Raw genomic sequence first — 21378 nt, 5'->3', positions numbered from 1 at the left:
ACTTTGAGGTCACTTTTCTCGTGACATCATGGATGGGTAAGTTTAAAAATAGTTTCTGTTGATTCAATGTCTTCAAATTTATATGAAAAGTACAATTCGAAATTTATTCAATCGGGAGTACTTTTTACAAGTGGCATGATCGAATTTTCTTTACTGTTGATGAAAAGAAGCATTAGAATCATTGTCCGTACATAATACATGATGCAAGATAAATACTATCTGACACCATTCACTTTTGCATTAACTCTTATAAAACTTATTGACATTTATAATTACAGTAAACTATGGACGAAATCTAATCTACCATTTGCAAATGCAGAAATAGTAAGCGATAGTGCTCAGAGGAGAGATCTCGGAGTTTACAAGTAAACGTTTCCAAAGAAGAAAACAAGAAGATAATGTAAGATCAGTGAAAATACGCAATTTACTTTAAATTTCAAGTAAAATGCTGATTAAAGAATTTAGAATTGTGCTTCCTTTAACAGTCGAAGAATATCAAATAGGTCAGCTTTATTCGGTAGCACAAGCAAGTTTGGGAGAGACTGGAGGTGGTGAAGGTGTAGAAATTCTGAAAAACGAACCATATGTCGACCATCCATTAATAGGACAAGATTACTCATGTGGTCAGTACACTCACAAAATATATCACCTTCGAAACAAGGTTCCAGCTTACATACGGTTTTTGGCACCCAAAAATTCCTTGGAAATTCACGAAGAAGCCTGGAATTCTTATCCATGCTGTAAGACAATAATAACGAATCCAGGATACATGAAAGATAATTTCTTCATTATTATACAAACTATGCATGTTGCAGATAGAGGCGATCAAGAGAACATACACGGGTTATCAGACAAGGAACTGCGAGCGAGAAAAGTTGTTATGATAGATATTGCTAATGATCCAATAAGTTCGTCGGATTTTAGATCAAATGAAGATCCTAAATGTTTCAAATCACAAAAAACAAAAAGAGGGCCCCTCGAAGGAGACTGGATGAAAACAGTACAACCAGTGATGACATGCTATAAATTAGTAAAAGTAAAATTTAAATGGTTAGGATTGCAAAATCGAGTGGAGAATACTATCCAAAATTTTGAGAAGCGTTTGTTTACTATTTTCCACAGACGGGTTTTCTGTTGGATTGATGCGTGGCATGGAATGACAATGGATGAAATAAGACAGTTAGAGGAAGAAATTGCACAAAAACTTGAGGAACAAAGAAGACGTAGTACCATCCATGGTATGACAGGAGACACAGAGAGTATAGCTAGCAGATAAGGTTTATAAATAACACAAAAACTTCTTAAGAAGTAGAAACTAAGTGAAACGGGTCTCTGTTTAAATGGAAATTTATATTCTCATTCCTTATTTCACGATGCAATTACGAGTATTTAACGGAAACCAGTAGCTAAGGACTGTATTCTAACCATGAACTGAAATGATACACTCATGTGCAATCTTCTCTGTGTTATTTATGCCTAACTGTAATAAAAGTAGAATAAGACAGACTTTCTATCTATATCATGGTTTTAAGAAGAGTTATTATTTTTTCTATAGCGAAATATTAATTGAAGTTCTTGTTCAGCTCTAAGTTTGCACAGTTTCTTGTATCACATAAATCATTATTGTTTTAGTCTAGGTTATATTATGGTAATATTAGACGCATTAATTTGCAAATATTTAGGTTAGTCTTAAATTATTAAGTGAAATACATCATGAGATCGATAGATAAAGAAAACCTGAATTGTTCTCAGGTAATTTTGGAAACCACTACTCTACACAACTAAGAGACTAAAAGAGGAACCCGATTTTACAAAATCTGTAAAATGTCATAGTAAAACTAACAGGTGTAATGTTCGTTATTTTGCTTGAAGTTTTGTTATAAGTATCTGTGGGTTAAATTCCAAAGTTGGGCGTCCGTTTCCAGCAAAATTTTAAAAATTTACAGGAAAGATATGGATAATTTGACGTTTGTGTGCTTGATTATGTTTAAGAGTCTCGAAAAATCTGTTTATTTGTTATATATAAGGGGTTATAAACATGGGACTATACGGCGAGCGGAGGGAACTACTTGGCGCAAGGTAACAGAACAGTTGAATTGTGGGAAAGAAACTAGCATTTATGTTATCAATATGGCGAATGTACAAGGGCAATGAACTAACAGTTTTAACACTTGTGAAGCAATACGTTGATAACGAGCAAAATCTTTTAAAAGTGTGTGAAGAGCACGGATTAATGAACCTAATAACAAATTGCAGAAAGTGTGGAAAGGAGATAACAGCGAAAAAACTGGCTAAAGCGGACGCCCAACTTCGGAATAAATGCCGTATCTGTTCTAAGTATTTGTTTTGTGTCATTCTGTTACACGTGTTCAATATTTTGTAATTGCGCCTTATGATTTTCAATATCGTTACGGTAATTTTATGAATGGTTCGGTCAGATAATGTTTATAGCCAAGCAATTTGGCCACCCAATGTCTAACGTAGCTTAAAATTCCCAACTAATCCAATTTACATCGTAATAAATAGTTCAAACACAATCAGAGCTTTGTTTTCTATATCGAAAAATTAACGTTTTTTTGGTATGATGCGTAGAGAATCAATCCAACAAAATATGCCGTAATAATCTAATAATATGCTATGTGTTTCATGAACATAATGATTGATTAAAATATTACTTAACTCTTCAAAGTATTTTCTTATATAATATGCCACTGATGATACGCATCGCTCAACATATAAGACTGCTAGTTAATAATATATTTTCTTCTTGAGGGGCCATTAGGTTATAATAGTTAAATTTGTAATTCGTTTAAAACATATTAATTTAATTAAATAATGACTTTTCTGGTTAATTTCGACTGTTAGTTAAAATATATAATTTCAACTAAATTAATAGTTCCTTTTAAAGAGTAAAAAATATTTTATTAAAGTAAGATTCCAGAGTAACGGAGATATATTTCCCCGTTTACTCAAAGCTAAGAAAGTGAAGTACGGTGAAATGAGGGAATGCCTAATCCTCCAAATTGACCCAATACAGACTACAGGTGAGAGTTATTAGAACCTCGTAGTCAAAAATGATTTCAAGATCTGACACATTGTATATTGACGTTAGCTCGTGTTTTGTGAGCGATATTCTCTTCAATGATTTGAAGATAATTTAAGTTATTGATTTGAGAAATACACACACAAACACTCCCCATATATATATATATAAAGGTAACCAAGAAAGTTCTGTCATCTTTTCACCCATCACCAAACATCGATATGTCACCTAAAACGTACCTGGAAGATCAAAAATAATCCCCATCAGCATCGACGATCTTCTGTCAACTCCTGGAAGGCCATGGATTCCATCGCGGTAGAACTTGGTGGGCCGTGGAGCGAAGAAGGTATCAAGTGCATTCTGCACCTCTACTAGGGATTTGAGCTCGCGTCCCCTAAGGTGATTGTCCAAAGAATGGAACAGGTGATAATCGGACGATGTAATGTCCGCGAAGTACGGCGGACGCAAAACTGTTTCCCATCTAAGACGTAGAATGGTGTCCTAGGTCATCCTAGCCACGTGGTGCTTAGCGTTGTCTTGGAACAGGAGGACCCCTTTGCGATTCAGAAGCCCTGGCTCCAGAGTTTTGAGTTTTTCTTAAACACGGCTCAACTGCTGGCAGTACACAGTTACATTGATTCTCTGATCAGCTGGTAGAAGTTCCCGATGTACGATGCCGCGAGCAGTCCACCAAGCATACGGGAGGACCTTCTTTTGGTGCAGTGCAGGTTTCGTCTGATTTGGAACCGGTTCATGGGATGCTAATCAATGATGACGGCGCTGTGGAGTTTCGTACAGGACCCACTTCTCATCACATGTCAACACCCTGTCCAGAAATGGCTCCTTCCTCAGAAGAGACAGCAAAGAAACACAGATTTCTGTTCGCGTTGCCTTCTGGCCCGGAGTCAAATTATGTGGGCTCCATCGACTCAACTTATAGTGCTTCTCAAGTTGATGGAGGTGCTGCCGAATGGTTTCTCCACTCACACTGAATTGTAGTGCGCACGTGCTCAAGACAGAGTGCTGGTGTTCATGTATTTCTGGATTGAACTGTGGAGTGTTTGTTCATGGGGAATATCTTCCACCATGAGTGTTGTTCCTTGCTCCGCATATCTGATATTCCAATCGTATCATCCATGCTCGGTAATAGGGGTAATGACCAGCCTCGATTGTTCGTGGTTTGGGATGCTTGTGGCTTGATACTTTTTCCACGAACATAGATGAAGCTGTAGTGCGCTGCACTGGGTCATACGTTCGCAATTACGCCTCACTACCATGTCTTGCTGTTTTCTCTCGCTGTGTGCGTTTGCCAACGTTTTCCTCCATCATTTATCCGAGATTTCAGCCGTTCCTTTGGTGAGTTCTCTGCGCACTCTACACTGCGCACAAGTGTTTATAGCATTGTTTTCTTCAGGTACCATTTTCTCTGTTTTACCCATCTATGATATGCTCATTACTTCTCTCCCTACAGCTACTTTCTGCCAATACGAACCGACTTTCTCACAGCTCTTGCTCGCAAACGATTACAGCAAAACTCACGAGCATTCATTGGCATTGACAGTGGTTGTCTAGAGGTGGGGTAGACTGCGTTATTCTTAATAACACCTTGCTCGCATTACCAATGTATATGGAAAACATGTTTCCTGTTGGGGTAAGTGCTCCTGGCCTCTGTGGTAGCGCCACCGATCACTCCCAGTGGTTCTGGTTATGTATCAAACATGCGTTGTTCACCGATTCTCGTCTTCTGCATACATTTTCCGCATTCCAGTCTGTCCACATCAGTACCACCTTCCCCTTTGAGAAATTCCTTGTGCCACTTCACTACCGCCCTGCTTCCAATACCATTGTGCCATTCAGCCATTACTTTCTCTAATCTGTTTGGAACCGCTTGCTGTTGAACCTTTCCTTTATCCGCAATGAGGTGTCGCACGTCGTTTTGCCGCCATTTGCGACAACTTGTAACATGGAAATGACGCCGAATTTAACAAAATGTCATATATATATATATATATATATATATATATATATATATATATATATATATATATATATATATATATATATATATATATATATATATATATATATATGTGTGTGTGTGTGTGTGTGTGTGTGTTTGTGTGTGTGTATGTGTGTGGAGTGTTGTAAGAATGTCAAATTAAATGAAATGAAATGAAGTATTTGAGTTTAACGTCTCACGATTATTCCGGTGAGGCTAACCGTCCACGGACTACAGAGAACTGTTTCATTGCTCTGCAAGTCAAAATAAGCGAAAATATACATATATAACTAGCTGAACCTGCGCTCTTTACACAGCGCATCATTCATAATAAGCATGAATCTCCTTGTTATTCCTCACATCTGTACATGTCCCTTGGCAGACATAAGTGAAAGAAGTCTTGCTAAAAATCGGCAAGAGATGCCGTAAAGGAAAGATATTTTCGATTACTTTTTCAATATCTCGTACCGTTTGCAAGATTTCAGCCTACTTCAGTTTTTAATTCATGTATGATCTGTGTTTTCTTTCTTCTTAAATGTAGTATGTAATAAGCAAATACATAAACTAAGTAACTGTATGGCCTATGGAGCCCGGAGGTTCAATGCCGCGTTCACGAAAGCTATCCTTAGACAATTGGATCCAGTTTCTACTTTGTATTCCTATTTCTGCGAGATTCACCTTAATATTGTCCTCCTATCTGCGCCTACGTCTACCTACTGGTCGTTTTCCGGCTGGTCTTCCAGTTAAGATTTTGAAAGCGTTCGTTCTTTCTTCCATCCTGGCTACATGACCTGCCCACCTGAGAATCCTAGATTTGGTGACCCTAACAATGTTGGATAAACCGTATAAGTTATGTAGTTCCTCGTTATGAAGATTCCGTCATTCCCTATTGCCGTTTCTAATGGGTCGGAATATTCGTCTCAGGATCTTGTTCTCAAATACTTTCAATCTATGTTCTTCGTTCCGAGTAAGAGACCATATTTCGCAATTATACAGAACAACAGGCATGATTATCGTTTTATACATTTTAAAATAAGCTAATACATTACACATACAATCAATTATAATGTCAGTGATATGTGGTGTTCATTGGGCAAAACACTCCAAACAATAAAGATTCAACGTAGACTGGAGAAATGGTTATCCTTCGTTTTTCATTATAATTTGACCATGAAACAAACACCTGAGAGATATGCAGCCCCTTAATACAATTGTATGGTGTTGGAATGTATAATAGGTAGGATATGATGCTTTAGTTTTTTTTTTAAATATCAACACTTCTAGTGTACCCGTAAAAATGTAATAAATAAATAATGGCCATGTTTCTTTTAAAAAAGTTAGAACTGAACAATCTACGCAAAATTTGCAATCGATCAGCGAAAACGTCATCTTTCTAGAGCCTGTAGTTTTCGAGATGTCACTGTCGAAAGGATTTGCCACAAACATATAAACGTCCACAAACGTATAGTAAAACAACTCCAGAGATGGCAGCACAATTAATTTGAATTTATTTCGGAGAAGGCTTATTAAAATGCAAAGGCTTTGAACAATAATTTAAAAGGATAAACTTTGTGAAAAAGATCTCTTTAAGTAATTTATTTAATGTACACCTTTTAAAAAATACTTGTCTTTGTTATAAACGTGAAATCACAAATAACCGTAAATCAAAGGCTTGAAAGCTACAGTTACAGGTTGGAGCTCAGTCGCTCTTAACCCCGAAGAAAGGGCGCAACCCTTTAACCGGGTAGACGACAAAAAAATCGCTTTTAATTCGAACTCGACTCAGAATTCAGGATCGATCATCGATTCAAGGTCTGGGAACGATTGCTAACGCTCTGCGAGTATTTACTAGAATTTTTGTTCACTTAGTTAGAATTATTCTGTTACAGACAATCCGCATCCCCTTGCAGTCCGTATTTCTGACTCAAGTGGGGGCCCGTGGCCATTATCATAGTCGTCTTCTCAGTTTTTTTGTGGAGGGCCACTGCTTGCACTGACCGACATCTCCGCGAGGACATATTGCTGCCTCAAGTGAGAGCCACAGTGGGCTTCCTCTCCGCACCTACTTCATACGATTGCCTCGACAAACTGTTCCCTCAACCTAATACACGGGGAACACTCCTTGAGTGCCCCGTTTTTGCTATTGTAACTGTCTTCTCTTGTTTCCACCATGCATAAACTACCAGGAGTGTGTCGACCACCTTCTTCAAAACCTGAACCTAAAGAAAAACTTCATTTCACCGACCTCTCCCGCTAAATACGAACCTTATCAGGATCTTCTGATAAATCAACAAGCTCCGAAAAACGAGCACGCTCAAGATCTCCAGTTTACACTTATCAGGTGCCAAACCAATCTTCTACCGCAGACCAACTAACTGATATGGACTTGGAATATGTTCCTAATGAATCATCCGGATCTGCTTCTCTCAAATCTAGCATCCATAATTTTCTGCTCACGAAATATGATACTAAATTTAGAACACCAAAACTTGTCTATTTTCAACTTCAAAAATATATGCCGAGAGCAGATATTGCTAACATAATCTTCACCCGGAATGGGACTATTCTCAAATCTCCGGACGTCAACTTCGCTACAAAACTTCGAAATAAAGCCTCTTTTGAAATATTTGGCCCACAGGCAACTGTGCAACGCCTTTCACCTTCCTCCAAAAAACAACTACCTATTCCTCGGCGACCTCCACAACTATCAGTCGTCATTCGAGGTGTACCTCAAGACTACACTGACGCAGAAATAGAAGACGAACTACGCTATGCTGGACATGAAATCACAAAATGTATTCGAATCATCGGACAAAATGGACCTACCTATATGGTACGAGTGCTCACCAATTCTAAAGATACCATCGATGACCTTCTTTCTGGTGCTTCCATCTATTGTAAAGGACATCGCGTAGAACCTTCTAAAACTCCAGCTCCTTTATCAGTACGCTGTGCACGTTACCAAGAATACAATCAACATACCACTGCTCAATGCACCAAAACTCCTATCTGTGGATACTGCACTGGCAATCACAATACCAAATCCTGCCCAATCTACAACCCGCTCTCAAATGCAATACCTGCTCCGAAACTCATGCTACCTATTCCTACAAATGTAAGGCTATACCGCAACCTCTACCAGATAAAGCAAATCTAACTATCTGTCCGTACAAACGACGAATCAACTCCTACCAATAACTCCATCAGAGACCCAATCACCATAGAAGACATGATACGATTTACTACCATCGTTCTTCAAAATGTTCATCCATTTCTCAGAGACCATATCCTACTACAAATTGCAACCACTGCCAAGTCTCTATTTAAAGTCCAGCTTCAAGCCACCTACTCAGGACCTCACATACACTTCACTTTCCACCCAATTGGACCTCAACATGACTTGGACTCTTAGATTTACGGTTTTCACTTTCTTGTTCTTAAATATTCGATCCGTCATAAACACAAACTCGTTTTCGAACAACTCCTACGTGAAGAACAAGTTGTGCCTTTGCACTCAATGAAACATTTCTTACACCCAGTTCACCATTCAAAATTCCTGGATATCAGTTATTTCGTTATGACTGTCCCAGAAATATCCTCAGAGCGCAAGGCGGAACAGCAATAGGCTGCTACCGACATCTTCCTGTCCGCACTCATACTTTACCTCACAATCTCCTCCAGCCTCTACCAGAACATAATCTTACTACAATCTACTTTAAATCCCTAACCATAACAGTAGCTACTATCTATGTTCGTCCAGGACATCCAATTCCCTATGACTTCTTTCATTACATGAACAATCACTTTCGCCATTATATCATTATGTCAGATATCAACTTCTATAGCCGGTCGAATCGAGAACGTACACACTTCATAACCTATGTCCAAAATCACATGACAGCTAAAATCAATGATCTTCCTTCTGAATCAAGACCAATCAGCGATACAACCCCTGATGTCATCATAACCTCTACCACGATCAATATCGCAAACATTCGTGTTCTCCCGCCTTTTGGCAGTGATCACGCTCCAATTTTGATCGATATCACCTCACCTATACAACCCACACAACAGCCTGAGCCTATCAAATACTATGACTATCAGCTGACTGGAACGCTTATCAATAAGATATCAGAGTACTGCATTACGTACCTGCTCCTACTTCTGAACACGAACTTTACCATCTTACCGACAAAATTCGGGAGACAATCTTACAAGGAGCTCAAGATCATATACCTGTTAAGATGCGTTTCCTTCATTAACTGCCTGTACCACCTCAATATCGTCAAATCATCACTACATCACGACAAGCCTTTAGGGACTATCAACGAACTCCAAATCCTAACGCACTTCGCCTCCATCGCCAATGGAACAGAATGGTCTCTAATTATCTCTGCCTATAAGCGCCGACAGTGGACGCGAGCCTGTAATTCTCTTTCCATTAAATCCAATCCTACTCAATATTGGCAAAAATTCAAATTACTTACTGGAAAATTCCAAAGACGTACTTACCCTATCATGCTCAATACCCATCCTCTTCACACCGATCTCGAGAAGGCAAATGCTTTCGCAACTTATTTTCAGCAAATATTCACTCCACCACCTCAACTGGTTAATAGACCAATTTATCGACGCATCGCACGATTTTGTGACCCACATAATCGATTTCTCCAACCCGACTGCACACATATTTTGGAACCTCATAATGACCTAACCTCAAAAATTCTTCCGGCATATATCCAAGCGATCATCCATCGAAAGCGCTCAACAACTCCGGGCTTTCTCTATCACGTATAAGCTCATCAAGGAGGCTCCCCCAGTACTTCTACAGCCCCTAGCATCTATCTATACCTTCATATTACGCACAGGCTTCCACCCACCTGATTAAAAAAAAACTCCAAGGTCCTTCTCTTCATTAAGCCCGACAAACCAATTCATGATGTTTCCTCATATAGATCTATCCAACTGACCTCTTGCCTTAGTAAAATTTTTGAAAAAATTCTTGTTACACGTCTCCATGCTCATCTCACAGATCGTAATCTCATTCCTCATCACCAAGCAGGCTTTCGCCCTGGCATTAGTCTGAATGACCAATTACTTCGCCTCAGTAACACCATCACCAATCATTATAATTCTTTTTACCCATCTTGTCTTCTAGTGTTCGACCTAGAAAAAGCGTTTGATAGAGTATGGCATTAAGGGTTGCTTTATAAACTTCACAAATTTGAATTACCCACTAGCTATGTCCGTCTTATACATTCCTTCCTTACCAATAGACTTGCATATATCCTCATAAATTCTACCATCTCTCATCCTATATTTCTACAAACTGGAGTACCTCAAGGCTCTGTTCTCTCCCCGTTACTGTATATACTTTATGTAACAGATATGCCACCCCTTCCGGCGAATATTCACCTATTTCAATATGCTGACGATACCGCTTTTTTGACTCTTGGAAAATCTATTCAACATATTAATCGCACTCTACAATCAGCCATAAATGCTTTTATCAACTGGTGTGACATTGGAAACTCTCCGCCAATGCCTCAAAAACCCAAACCCTCATTATTCAAAAACATCCCTCCAAAATCCGTCGAAATCCTAACCTGGTACGTCTTTCAGTTCAAGGCACTCCCCTATTACCAATTTTCCATGTTAAATATCTCGGAGTGATCTTCGATAGTAAATTGACTTGGAAGCCCCATTTGCAGAAGATCCAAACTCAAACCACTAAACGACTAGCTTTACTGAAAAGCTTAGTAGGTACCACATGGGGCCTCCATACACAAACTGTTCTTACAACATACAAATCGTTTCCCCGACAGGCGCTCACTTATGGTCATACTGCATGGATATCTGCCCCACCACAACTGTATCAGCGACTAGAAATCATTGGACGCCACGCTTTTCGACTAGCTTTTCGCATTCGATTTCCGTCCCTTACAGCACTACTCTACGAAAGAATTACTTTTCCTACCATTCTTCAACATCTCGAACAAACACACTCCAAGTACATAACCAAAGGCATTCAATTAGGTAATCCTCTTATTCTTGACGCCATCCATATAGACATCCATTACCAGCGGGTCACTTACCGCGAGTGAGAAACTGCCATGCTCCACGATCTTCTATTAACCTTTCCATCTTCACATACGATTTTTCTGTTTTGATATCGCCAATAGCCTAATTCTGTTTCTATATAGTGTAATTAATTCCCTCCCTCTCTTTCCTGCCACCATACCATCTAGCACATCCCTCATGATACAGTTCCTTCTTAACCAATATCCCAACCAGCTTTTCTTCCTCTTCTTAATAATATTTTTCTTCTTCCATTTCTAACACCCTCTCATTCGTTTTCCTCTCGACCCAGCTATTTCTCTCCATTCTTCTCCACGCACATATTTCGAAAGCCTTCAATTGTTTCTCATCATTTTTGCATAATGTCCATGATTCTGCCTTATAAATACAGTAAAATACAGTACACGAAACATTTTATGAGTCTTTTTTCAACTGTATTCAAGGTCCCACAAAATAGTATTTTCTTCATCCTAAAGACTTCTTTCGCCATTTCTATCCTTGCTTTTATCTCACGTTCGCATATCATATCATCACTAATAATACTACTCAGATATCGAAAACTAGTCATTTGTTCTTTTCTCCCGCTCCTAATTCTATATTTGACACCGATCGCTTCGTTTCAATCACCATGGATTTTGTCCTTCTAACATTTATTTTCATCCCATGTTCTTCAGAAGCCTTTCTCAAGTTTTCTACATCTTATTAATTTTCTTTTTAGATTCTGCAACAACAACTATATCAACCCCAAACCATATACACCTCATCATTTCATCTCCTACCGAAATTCCATCTTCATTAGGTAGACTCGTTTTCGCTATCTCTTCTATATAGCTATTAAATAATGTCGGCAAAATACATAATCTCTGTTGAACTCACCTTCCAATTACACTGTCCGTCTACTGTGTATGCACCAGCAAATTTCCGTGAAAGATCATGAATAATCCTGATAATTTATATAGTATTTATGGACGAATACGTAATAGAACCTATATAAATAACATATATCGTTCCTCAAAGTACCGAATACGGCAAACATAAAAACATCAATAGGCATATTACATCAGGGCGAAATAGGCATAAATTTCAGACACTTCAAAACAGATTACATTCGTTCTTACCGCTGGTCTAGTGGCTAGTACGTGTGCCCTTAGTGTACGGGGTCCCCGGTTCGATTCCCGGTGGGGGAACTTTAATTGACCTAAATGTTTTTGCATTCGTGTTCCTGTCGTTCAAGATTAAAAGAAATGATTGTACAACGTGTATAACCGAGTAGAAAATAGAGACAACTTACTCAGATACGTTCAGTGAATCAGTTAACTTAAAGATCAGAAACAAAGTGTCTAAGGCATTTGTAACTTGAAAGGAACTCGTAAAGGTTAGTTCCAGTCGCACTAAAGTAACATTTTTCTTTTACCTGTTCTCGAAGTTTCTCTTTGTATTTCTATCGGATTCGAATAAATAGAACTTCGAATAGAGACCACGTTGAATTAATTTATTGAGTAAGCCTGAAATTCTTATGAGATATGGCTATGATTTTATTATTATTATTATTATTATTATTATTATTATTATTATTATTATTATTATTATTATTATTATTAGTAGTAGTAGTAGTAGTAGTAGTAGTTAAAGTACGAAGTTTCAAATCAGGCGATGCAGTATTTACGTAAACTAAATGATAATTTATTTGATAATATTCACTAGCCTACTATACATTTGCGAGGTTTTGCTTTGGGAAATGAAGTGTATACGACATTGAATAGTAAAAAGATTACAATAAAAAATATTGATTAAGTAATTGGAGTTAAACATGCTTTGCAGTAAGAATTATATATAGAGAGGATTTACTTTATAAAGTGCGATGCAAACGAATATTCTAGCTTTAATCCGATTAGAAACCGATAACTTACACAATACTATTTACTTCATTAGTTCTATAAACCTTTATGATTATCGTATTTTAATTATCTTTCAAATTATGATTTTGTCATTTCAAAACGTAGAACGAGAAATAAATGTAATATACCTTTGGGGATCCCATGGTACAATTTGTACCATACGGGGTGTTTCATGGTACATTGCGTTATAACTCTCCTATTTGAGCTTTTCCGTCCGTTTTTTTTATTTTTCAAGTCCAGAGGCATTGTAGAAGACCTTACGTATGGTTTCACACCTTCCTGCGTCGAGACATAGGAGGTGATGACGTCATAATTCTAAAATATATATTTTCTTTTAATATTGCGGGACCGGTCTATGTTCATTATTTTTTGGCGGGCTTATTTTTGCACGTAGAAGATTGAAAGTTTGCACAAACATTCAGTCCACCGAGTAGTATTTACCAGATTATTTCAGATTTCTGCGTTAAAAAAGGGGGGATCCAGAGGGGCAAAAAGTAAAAAAAAAAAAGGATATTTTACCAAAAAATCCCTTTCTTCGCGATTTTCTCGCCTTAGATACATGATAGAGACAAGTGAGTCATACCGCCTGAAAGGCAGTTCTAAGCTGAAGAAAATGATGGGCGAAACATGACCCTAGGGTAATTAGGGATGTTTCAGGAAATTTTTTACCTGAGATCATGGTATTTTACGGTAATTTGGGGCATGGTGGGAATTCCTGATAAAATTTCTCCCGCCCTTAGTATTCAAGATAGAAACTTGAAATTTGCCACACACATTCAGTATATTAAGTACTACTTATCAGATTTTTTTAGATGGCAACGTTCACACAGGGCCGCTCCAGAGGGGCCCAAAGTGTGAGAAAAAAATTTCCCTCCAAACTTTTCCCTTTGACATCATTTCCCCCCTCTCGGTATATGGTATGAGCATGCAAGTGGTATCATTTGAAAGCCAGCTCCATTCTGAAGAGAATGAGGTATGAACCATGATCCTAGGATAAATAGTGACGATGCAGTAGCTGCTTGACTGAAAGTCTAAAAAATAGCCCAAAAAGCCGGGTACCGGAAAGGGATTTTCTACCTAGGTATTTGTTAAGGAAGCCTTTTAAACAGTGATGATTTCAGGGCATGACCTATGGGAGAATTTGAGACCCTGTCAACATAAGTTCGTGGCCATATCTTCGATCATGCTCAAAGTGGACTAATAATGTTCTATCAATTTCCTCTCATTCATATGTTGACCATTACCCGGGGAGAATCTTCTGAAATCATCAATGCTTATAATTAGTTTTTCATTACAAATCAAAGGATAATAATGAAATATTGAACATACTTAATATTTTGTTTTCAGTTTTGGATTTTAGATTTGCAATTCATACACCGTATAATGTTCCCTTCTAATTGAATTATCGAGAAACGTAGTTGCCAAAGATTTATTGAAAGGAATGTTTTCAGTCCTCTGATGAAAATAAGGAACACACTTAAAAAAAAAAAAAAAAAACGAATACTTCTTACAGGGTTTGAACACATAGACTTATGATTGATAGACTGTTAACCCAAAACGCTCGACTAGTTCGTACGTCTTTACTTAGCTTCTTTAGACTTTTGTGTAAAGTAGTTTCCTGCTCCACACTTTTTTTTTTTTTTTTTGTTTATGTCGATAGCACTATAAGTTTGTGGTGAATATTTGGGCGTTACAGGTCTTGCAATGCATAAAGGTCTTTTTCGTATAAACTACATTCAATTTTACGTCGTAATATGCAACAGGTTGAATCTGTGAAATGATTGGAGTTGGAGTGATCGTAAATATTCTCATAGTTAGAAGCCTGAATATGAAACCCGCTTAACGTGGGGATTTACTATTGTGAAATTTGGTACGTCTGTATACCCATTTACTTGCAGGTTCAATTTTTGCGCACCACTCAAAATAATTGTTCGATAATTAGAAATTTCCTTTTTATTGTCTCCTAAATGATTTGCGCTAGGTGACGTGAAAATATCTCACATGGCTTAGTTAAAATTCAAGGGAGCCATCATAAGCAATTGTTAAAAAATTACAATTCTTTTATGATTTTCATACAAGTACGACGTCCGGATGTATGCTTAAACACTACAGTACAAAAACACAAAACACCCTGTGCTAGGAGGCCACCAGAAAGCACGAATGCTATCTAACCCGATCTAAGTAGGGTGAAGGTGGAGGGCCCGGACGTTAGCGAGGATGCATCCGAACGTAGCAGGCACGTCAACCAAGGTGGGTATACGCAGAAGCGAGGGTAGTGAAATCAAGTGAATTTTCGCAATAATACAAGTTTCAATAGCACTTGTCATGGTTTCATACTAGTAGTGTTCCATTTGTAAGCATAAAATACAACTTCTGTACATTGTGCAGAAATACACCGGCGGTGGAAAATACTTTCTAATACAACATCTTTCATATGAAGTCGCTTATTTTATCCGTAGTTAAACACTTGTAAGTTTTTTTACGCTAGTAACCCTACTCTTGTAAATATGAAATAAAGTGTATTTATATTTAATTCTATCGCTTCCAGAAATTTGTTCTTTTTGAATATGTCTTTTCATGCAAGGTATTGAATTTTACCTGCAAATCTTCCAAAATGTGGTGCGACAAAAGTAAACCAGCATCCATTTTCTCCCTAATTCGATTGTATATCGTGTGCAGTGCTTCTCGCATTCATGGTTTCATGACAAAGGTGTTTCATTTCGTCTCGATCTTCGCATAATTTGCGGATAGCAACGTAGCAAATAAAATTCAATTATTACAACTGCCCAGGGGCGTAACTACTATGACGCAAAACCCCGCAATGCCGGGGGCCGACACTTTCAAGGAAGCCCTTCACCCTTACCTCCTAATAGGTCAAATCAACATGAATTTCAGTACTAGTCAGGCAATGCTCTTGGACCCTCCCCTTTTCTCGGTTATCTTTGAGAGTCTTGACGTGTAGGTCAAGCACCGTGAACAAAAGAGAACATGTTTTTTTTTTTTTTTTTTTTTTCGATGGAAGTAATTTGCTTTGTGAAACAGCTGAAATCTGAAGTAAGTATTCAGAATTCTGTGTTTGACCTAAGAAGGCTTTTAATTGTGAAATGTAAGTCGTTGGCGTCTAGCTTTTCAGAACTTGTTACTGCGTATTTGTTGTTCTTGATGCTTCTTGTCTCTGTCAGTGATGCGGAGAGGTTGTTCTCAAAATTGACATTAATTATATATATATATATATATGTGTGTGTGTGTGTGTGTGAGAGAGAGAGAGAGAGAGAGAGAGAGAGAGAGAGAGAAGTACAATGAACTAAAATAGATTAAGTAACCTAATAACGATCTCAATAAATGTGGACGAAGTTCAAAATATGAATCTACGGGAGTTAGTAAAGAGTTTTACTCATAGGAAAGTAAAAGGAAACCATTCAATTAATTCCTGCTAGTCTTCATGAACACTGCCGTTACTGATTGCAAAAGGTAAGTTCATCTTCTATTCTAAAGCTTATTAAATAAATAATATGTATAACTGATAACCAAGGATCTTATAAATAGAGGATTTACCCTAACAATAAAATATTGAAGCCATACGTCACAGTTTCACCACCCCTACTCTGCCCACTCCGCCCAATAGGATCGCATTGTTTTGAGCCAACAAACATGGCGGAAACGAAAGTAGCCAATCAAACGATGTCGGAAACGAGAGTAGCCAATCAGACGTGCCGATGCTCTTGTTTTTTGGCTTCATCGATTTAATAGGATGAATATACATATAGACAGATCCTCTATTTATAACATCCTTGCCGATAACGCACCTTTTTTCTTTTTTTTAACCTAATTTAATTTGTGCAACACTAGTGGTTTGCGAAATGACTTTCGAATGACCATGGATTTAATATGACACTTTTTACGATATTTGGCTCTAATAATTGTATTGTTATTGGAATTGTACACATATATACATAATTTTTACTCAATTGATCACCTGAAGGTGGGTGAAATTTTAGTTCCAGAAATTTGATTGCTATTTCGGAATACTGATACAACAAAATTATTTTAGAATAATAAATTTTCGATAAGTGATGTTTCGAGCACACTTCATATTGTGCTTACTTTAGAATATTTTCTGTAAGCCTTGTATTGGTTGTTGTTTAAATCAATAATTGTACTGAAGAAAAACAATATTTGGGACATTCAGAGCACAATGGATCCAAGTCTATTTTCAATAATGTTTAGCAAATGAATGCTATTTCAAAACGTAATATCTTCGCAGTCAAGAGTACAAAAAATTAAAGTAAAACCACGTGAAAGGGCATGGGCTAGTTTCATATGACAGCCGTTAGACAGGGGCGTTAGTGCGGGCACGGGGGCAGTAAGGCATATTTAGAAACTTTTTGATAAGCAAAGTCCAACAAAACAAGTTTGAAGTCCTTATGCCGAATAAATACGGATGAAATAGATTATCAAACCTGGAAATTGCTTAGGCACAGTTTTCAGAATTTTAAGCAGGCCCAAAACTCGAAAATAGAGCCACCTTTGGAATCCTTGGGTCATATATATATATATATATATATATATATATATATATATATATATATATATATATATATATATATATATATATATATATATACAGTGGCGTATTTACGATTTTGTTTCGGGAAGGGCTTTGCTAACTTTCAGGGGGGGGGCTTTGCCTGGAAATGTGAAAATTCTGCAAGATATTTCATTTACTTTACTATACTAAGTAAGATTTCGTGGGGGGCTTAAGCCCGGAAGCCACCCCCCTAAATACGCCACTGTATATATATATATATATATATATATATATATATATATATAAGAGCAATATAAGCCCATAGCTCCTTGCGGCCAATGGAAATGGATTTTAACTGATAAAATTCCGAATTTATTCGGTGTAAGGACTTAATTTTTTTTTCTGTTGGACTTTGCTCAGCAAAAGGTTTCTAAATCTGCATTACTGTCCCAAGATTTGAAATTCACGGTTGGAGGGCGGATGACCTCTAAACAGATTGCACTGTGTCACGCAGTTTTCTGTCTTTCTTTTCGGATTCGTGGTTGCGAATATATGACGTTTTCCGTCGGTAAATTCTTTTTGACACACCCTGCATTTATTTAACGTAATTATGCATCATTGAATTGACATTCGGAGCTTTACTTATTAATCTTTCTCACGCTGCGGCGTACACAATATCTTAAATTTATGAGCAGGGAGGGAGAAATTAGTCCTCCTGTTCCCCCGTTCTAGAAACGTCCTTATCCAGCGGTTATCCTATGAAACTCTAGCCCCCACTACACCTTTTCCCGTGGTTTTGGTTCATTTATTTCGGACTCTTCGTTACGAAGACACTACGTTTGCTGAGGAAAAATGAACCTTTTTGAAAATGGACTTGGATCCTTGTGCTCTGAACGACCCGTATCTATTTTTTTTTTTTTTTTTAAACTAAGTTGGAGCCAAATTTATCCTGCAACCCAAGTTTGTTCGAAACATAAAATTAGTTCCTTCGGTTTACTTGAAACGATATGCTTTTTTCTTCCTGCAAAACGCATGTTAACGATTCCAAGTTGTACGAAGACTGAGAACCAACATAGTACTACCTTTTCGTAGGCAATGGGAAGAAGAGTTCCCGCCAAGGAAACATAGGTATGCTCTTATTTACTCCACTGTGAAGCGATATTCCCATTGGTTATGAGTCGTTTTCACCACGGAAATGGGAATTGCACTAGAGAATCATTTCTTTCGATTGCTTGTATTTGGACTGAATGGGTAGTGTTTTGAGTGCGTGTTTGGTAAAGGAGGTATGGTTCCATCACTTGTAGAAAAAATTGACCCACGAAAGGGTTAAAGAATGCCTGAGATATTTTAATTTCAGAACCACAATTTAGTAAAGAGCCCTTTGTTTTGTGAATACAACACAAAAACTTGTTTCAATGATTTTTTTTTTTTTTAATATTGTTTAATATCATTTCTACAAGTAGTCCAATCTTCGAATACAACACTTTCTCCCAAGTTAATTGAAAAGCATTTAAACAATACAATAGACGATAAAGAAACAAAGTAAAAAAGAACGTAATAAATTGTAGATCACCACATCGACGTGCTCTAGCCACGAGAAATCAAAACATTCACACGGGAACAGTGTTGCCACAGTCGTATCTCTGGAATGGACTGAAAAATAGTACCAACTTCAAACAAAAAGGGCTGAATTCATTATTTTATCACAGTGCAATACATGACTCCATAACACGAAACTAAAAGAAGTAAAGTTCTAGAACACTCCACCCCCTTTTTTCAAGAGTCCAAATCAAGAAATTGTTCTTTTTAAAATCTACTTTTTAAAAACATCCAACTAAGAAGACCCGGAACAATTGTGGAAATAGATGAAACTTTTATGGCATGTAGCAAGTATAACAGAGGCCGCAAATTAAAAGGGAAAACAGTTATCATTTTCGGTATGTATTGTAAGGAAATCAAACGCTCCTCTATTTCGAAGTGATCAATAGGCCACAACGGTATTATGGCCATATATGAGAAAAATATATAAAACGAGGAACAAATCAATCAATCATGAGACGTAGGAAAAGTCTTTCTGACACTTTTGAAAATGTAGCAAGTATCTGTTAATTGGTGCTGAATCGGATAGAATTGTACCAACTTTATTTTACAAAAGAGGATGAATATGCCAGTGTAGTACCAACGGGCCGATGAATGACAAAAAGGGCTGAATTTGGTAATTGTACCAAGTGTGGGAACACTGTAAGAAAGAAAATAGCCTTCTGAACGGGATCACTTTTTGGTAATTTTGTTTCTCTGGCAGATTTTTTTTACAAAAATAAAATAAAATAAAAATAAACATATTGTAAGGATCCCCACGTAGCCGTACTATGCAATAGCCATGCGTTAATAGTAAATAAAAACAAACAGACGACGGTCCCGAAGAGGAGTCGCTCACCATCGCCAACAGTCGGAAGGACGAGAATCAACGAAGGAAGCCGACAATAGAGGATAAAAGGGAACTGCATGCCTCGACCAACATCAATCTTCCCAGATTGATCGAAACACCTAAAACCCCTCTCACGACGCTTGGTCACTAGCTTTCTTTCCTCTTTCTCACGACGCACGGTCACCGAGAGTACCTCACCTTAAACCCACGACGCTTGGTCACCGGGTTCCTATCTTAATCTTACCTCAGTAGATATTAGAGAATTACTTATTATAATTGTGTAAAGGGATCATTATGAAAGTAATGATCATTGCTTTAGAAAAGACTGTTTTATTGTTCCGATTGTTACAAATCTTTAAAATTCCTCAAAATACGCTCCTTCTGCATCGATACACTTCTGGAGACGTGTTTTCCACGCCTGGATAGCATCTTTAAAGTCCTCGGCTGGAATGGCATTTAAAAACATTGTAACATGGGTTTGAATGTTCTGGACGGAGTCCCAATGCTTTCCTTTGAGGTGTGTCTTCAAACGGGGAAACAAAAAAGGCACTAGGAGCCAGGTCAGGACTATAGGGGGGTGGGGGACCACTGGGTTCTGCTCCGGGCCAGGAAGTCGACGACGGTGAAGGCGGTGTGACTTGGTGCATTGTCGTGGTGGAGTTTCATTGAGTCTTTGATGTCACTTCGAACGCGGGCGACCCTGCGTTTCAGTCGCTTGAGCACTTCTAGATAAAATCCTGCGTTGACAGGTTGTCCTGGTGGCACAAACTCGAAATGGATGATTCTTCGAACGTCGAAGAAGACAATGAGCACGGTTTTGATTAGGGATTTGCTCATGCGCGCCTTTTTGGGGCGGGGGGAGGATGAGGTGTGCCACTCCGCACTCTGCCTTTTGGATTCTGGATCGTATTCGAACATCCAAGATTCGTCTCCAGTTACGACCGAGTCTAAAATGTCCGGATCACTTTCACACAATGCCAACAACTCCTTCCAGCGCAAAACTCGAAGTTCCTTTTGTTCGTTCGTCAACACCTTCGGCACAAGCTTCGCACAGACCTTTCGCATTTGCAGGTCCTCGGTCACTATCCTATGTGCCGCAAATGTTGACATGTTTAGGGTGTCCGCTATTTGTTGAATGCTCACACGCTGGTCTGAGCACAACACTTCACGCACACAGTTAACGTTGTCGTCGGTCCTCGCCGTTGTTGGGCGTCCAGAACGGGGCTCGTCGGCGACCTCCTCCCGACCCTCCTTGAACGACTTGTGCCATTTTCCGATCTGGGATCTTGACAAACACTCCTGATTGTAGGCCTCTTTCAGCATCTGGTAAGTTTCCATAGCATCCTTACCCAACTTGACACAAAATTTTATGGCGTAGCGTTGTTCGAGCGAACCCTCCATAGG

General features: G+C 38.2%; 1 protein-coding gene and 1 pseudogene across 1 annotated transcript; one reads left to right on the top strand and one right to left on the bottom strand.

Annotated features, from left to right (window-relative positions):
- Nucleotides 1-359: 359 nt before the first annotated feature.
- LOC145673265 (phosphatidylinositol transfer protein beta isoform pseudogene) lies at nt 360-1928 on the top strand (annotated as a pseudogene).
- Nucleotides 1929-20541: 18613 nt separating this feature from the next.
- On the bottom strand, nt 20542-21375 carry LOC145672545 (protein GVQW3-like). Its single transcript, XM_081741704.1, has one exon. It carries the CDS (start codon nt 21373-21375, stop codon nt 20542-20544), a length of 834 nt encoding a protein of 277 aa, XP_081597830.1.
- Nucleotides 21376-21378: the final 3 nt, after the last annotated feature.

This window comes from Thermobia domestica, chromosome 16 (genome assembly GCF_964235325.1).
Source record: "Thermobia domestica chromosome 16, izTheDome1.hap1.1, whole genome shotgun sequence".
NCBI classification, from domain to species: Eukaryota; Metazoa; Arthropoda; class Insecta; order Zygentoma; family Lepismatidae; genus Thermobia; species Thermobia domestica.
Note: the sequence above shows the minus strand (reverse complement) of the source record. Positions and strands in the feature narration are given on the sequence as shown.

Bases quoted from the DNA above. Each gene is read 5' to 3' on its own strand.
- LOC145672545 (XM_081741704.1), bottom strand. From the start codon at position 21,375: ATGGAGGGTTCGCTCGAACAACGCTACGCCATAAAATTTTGTGTCAAG.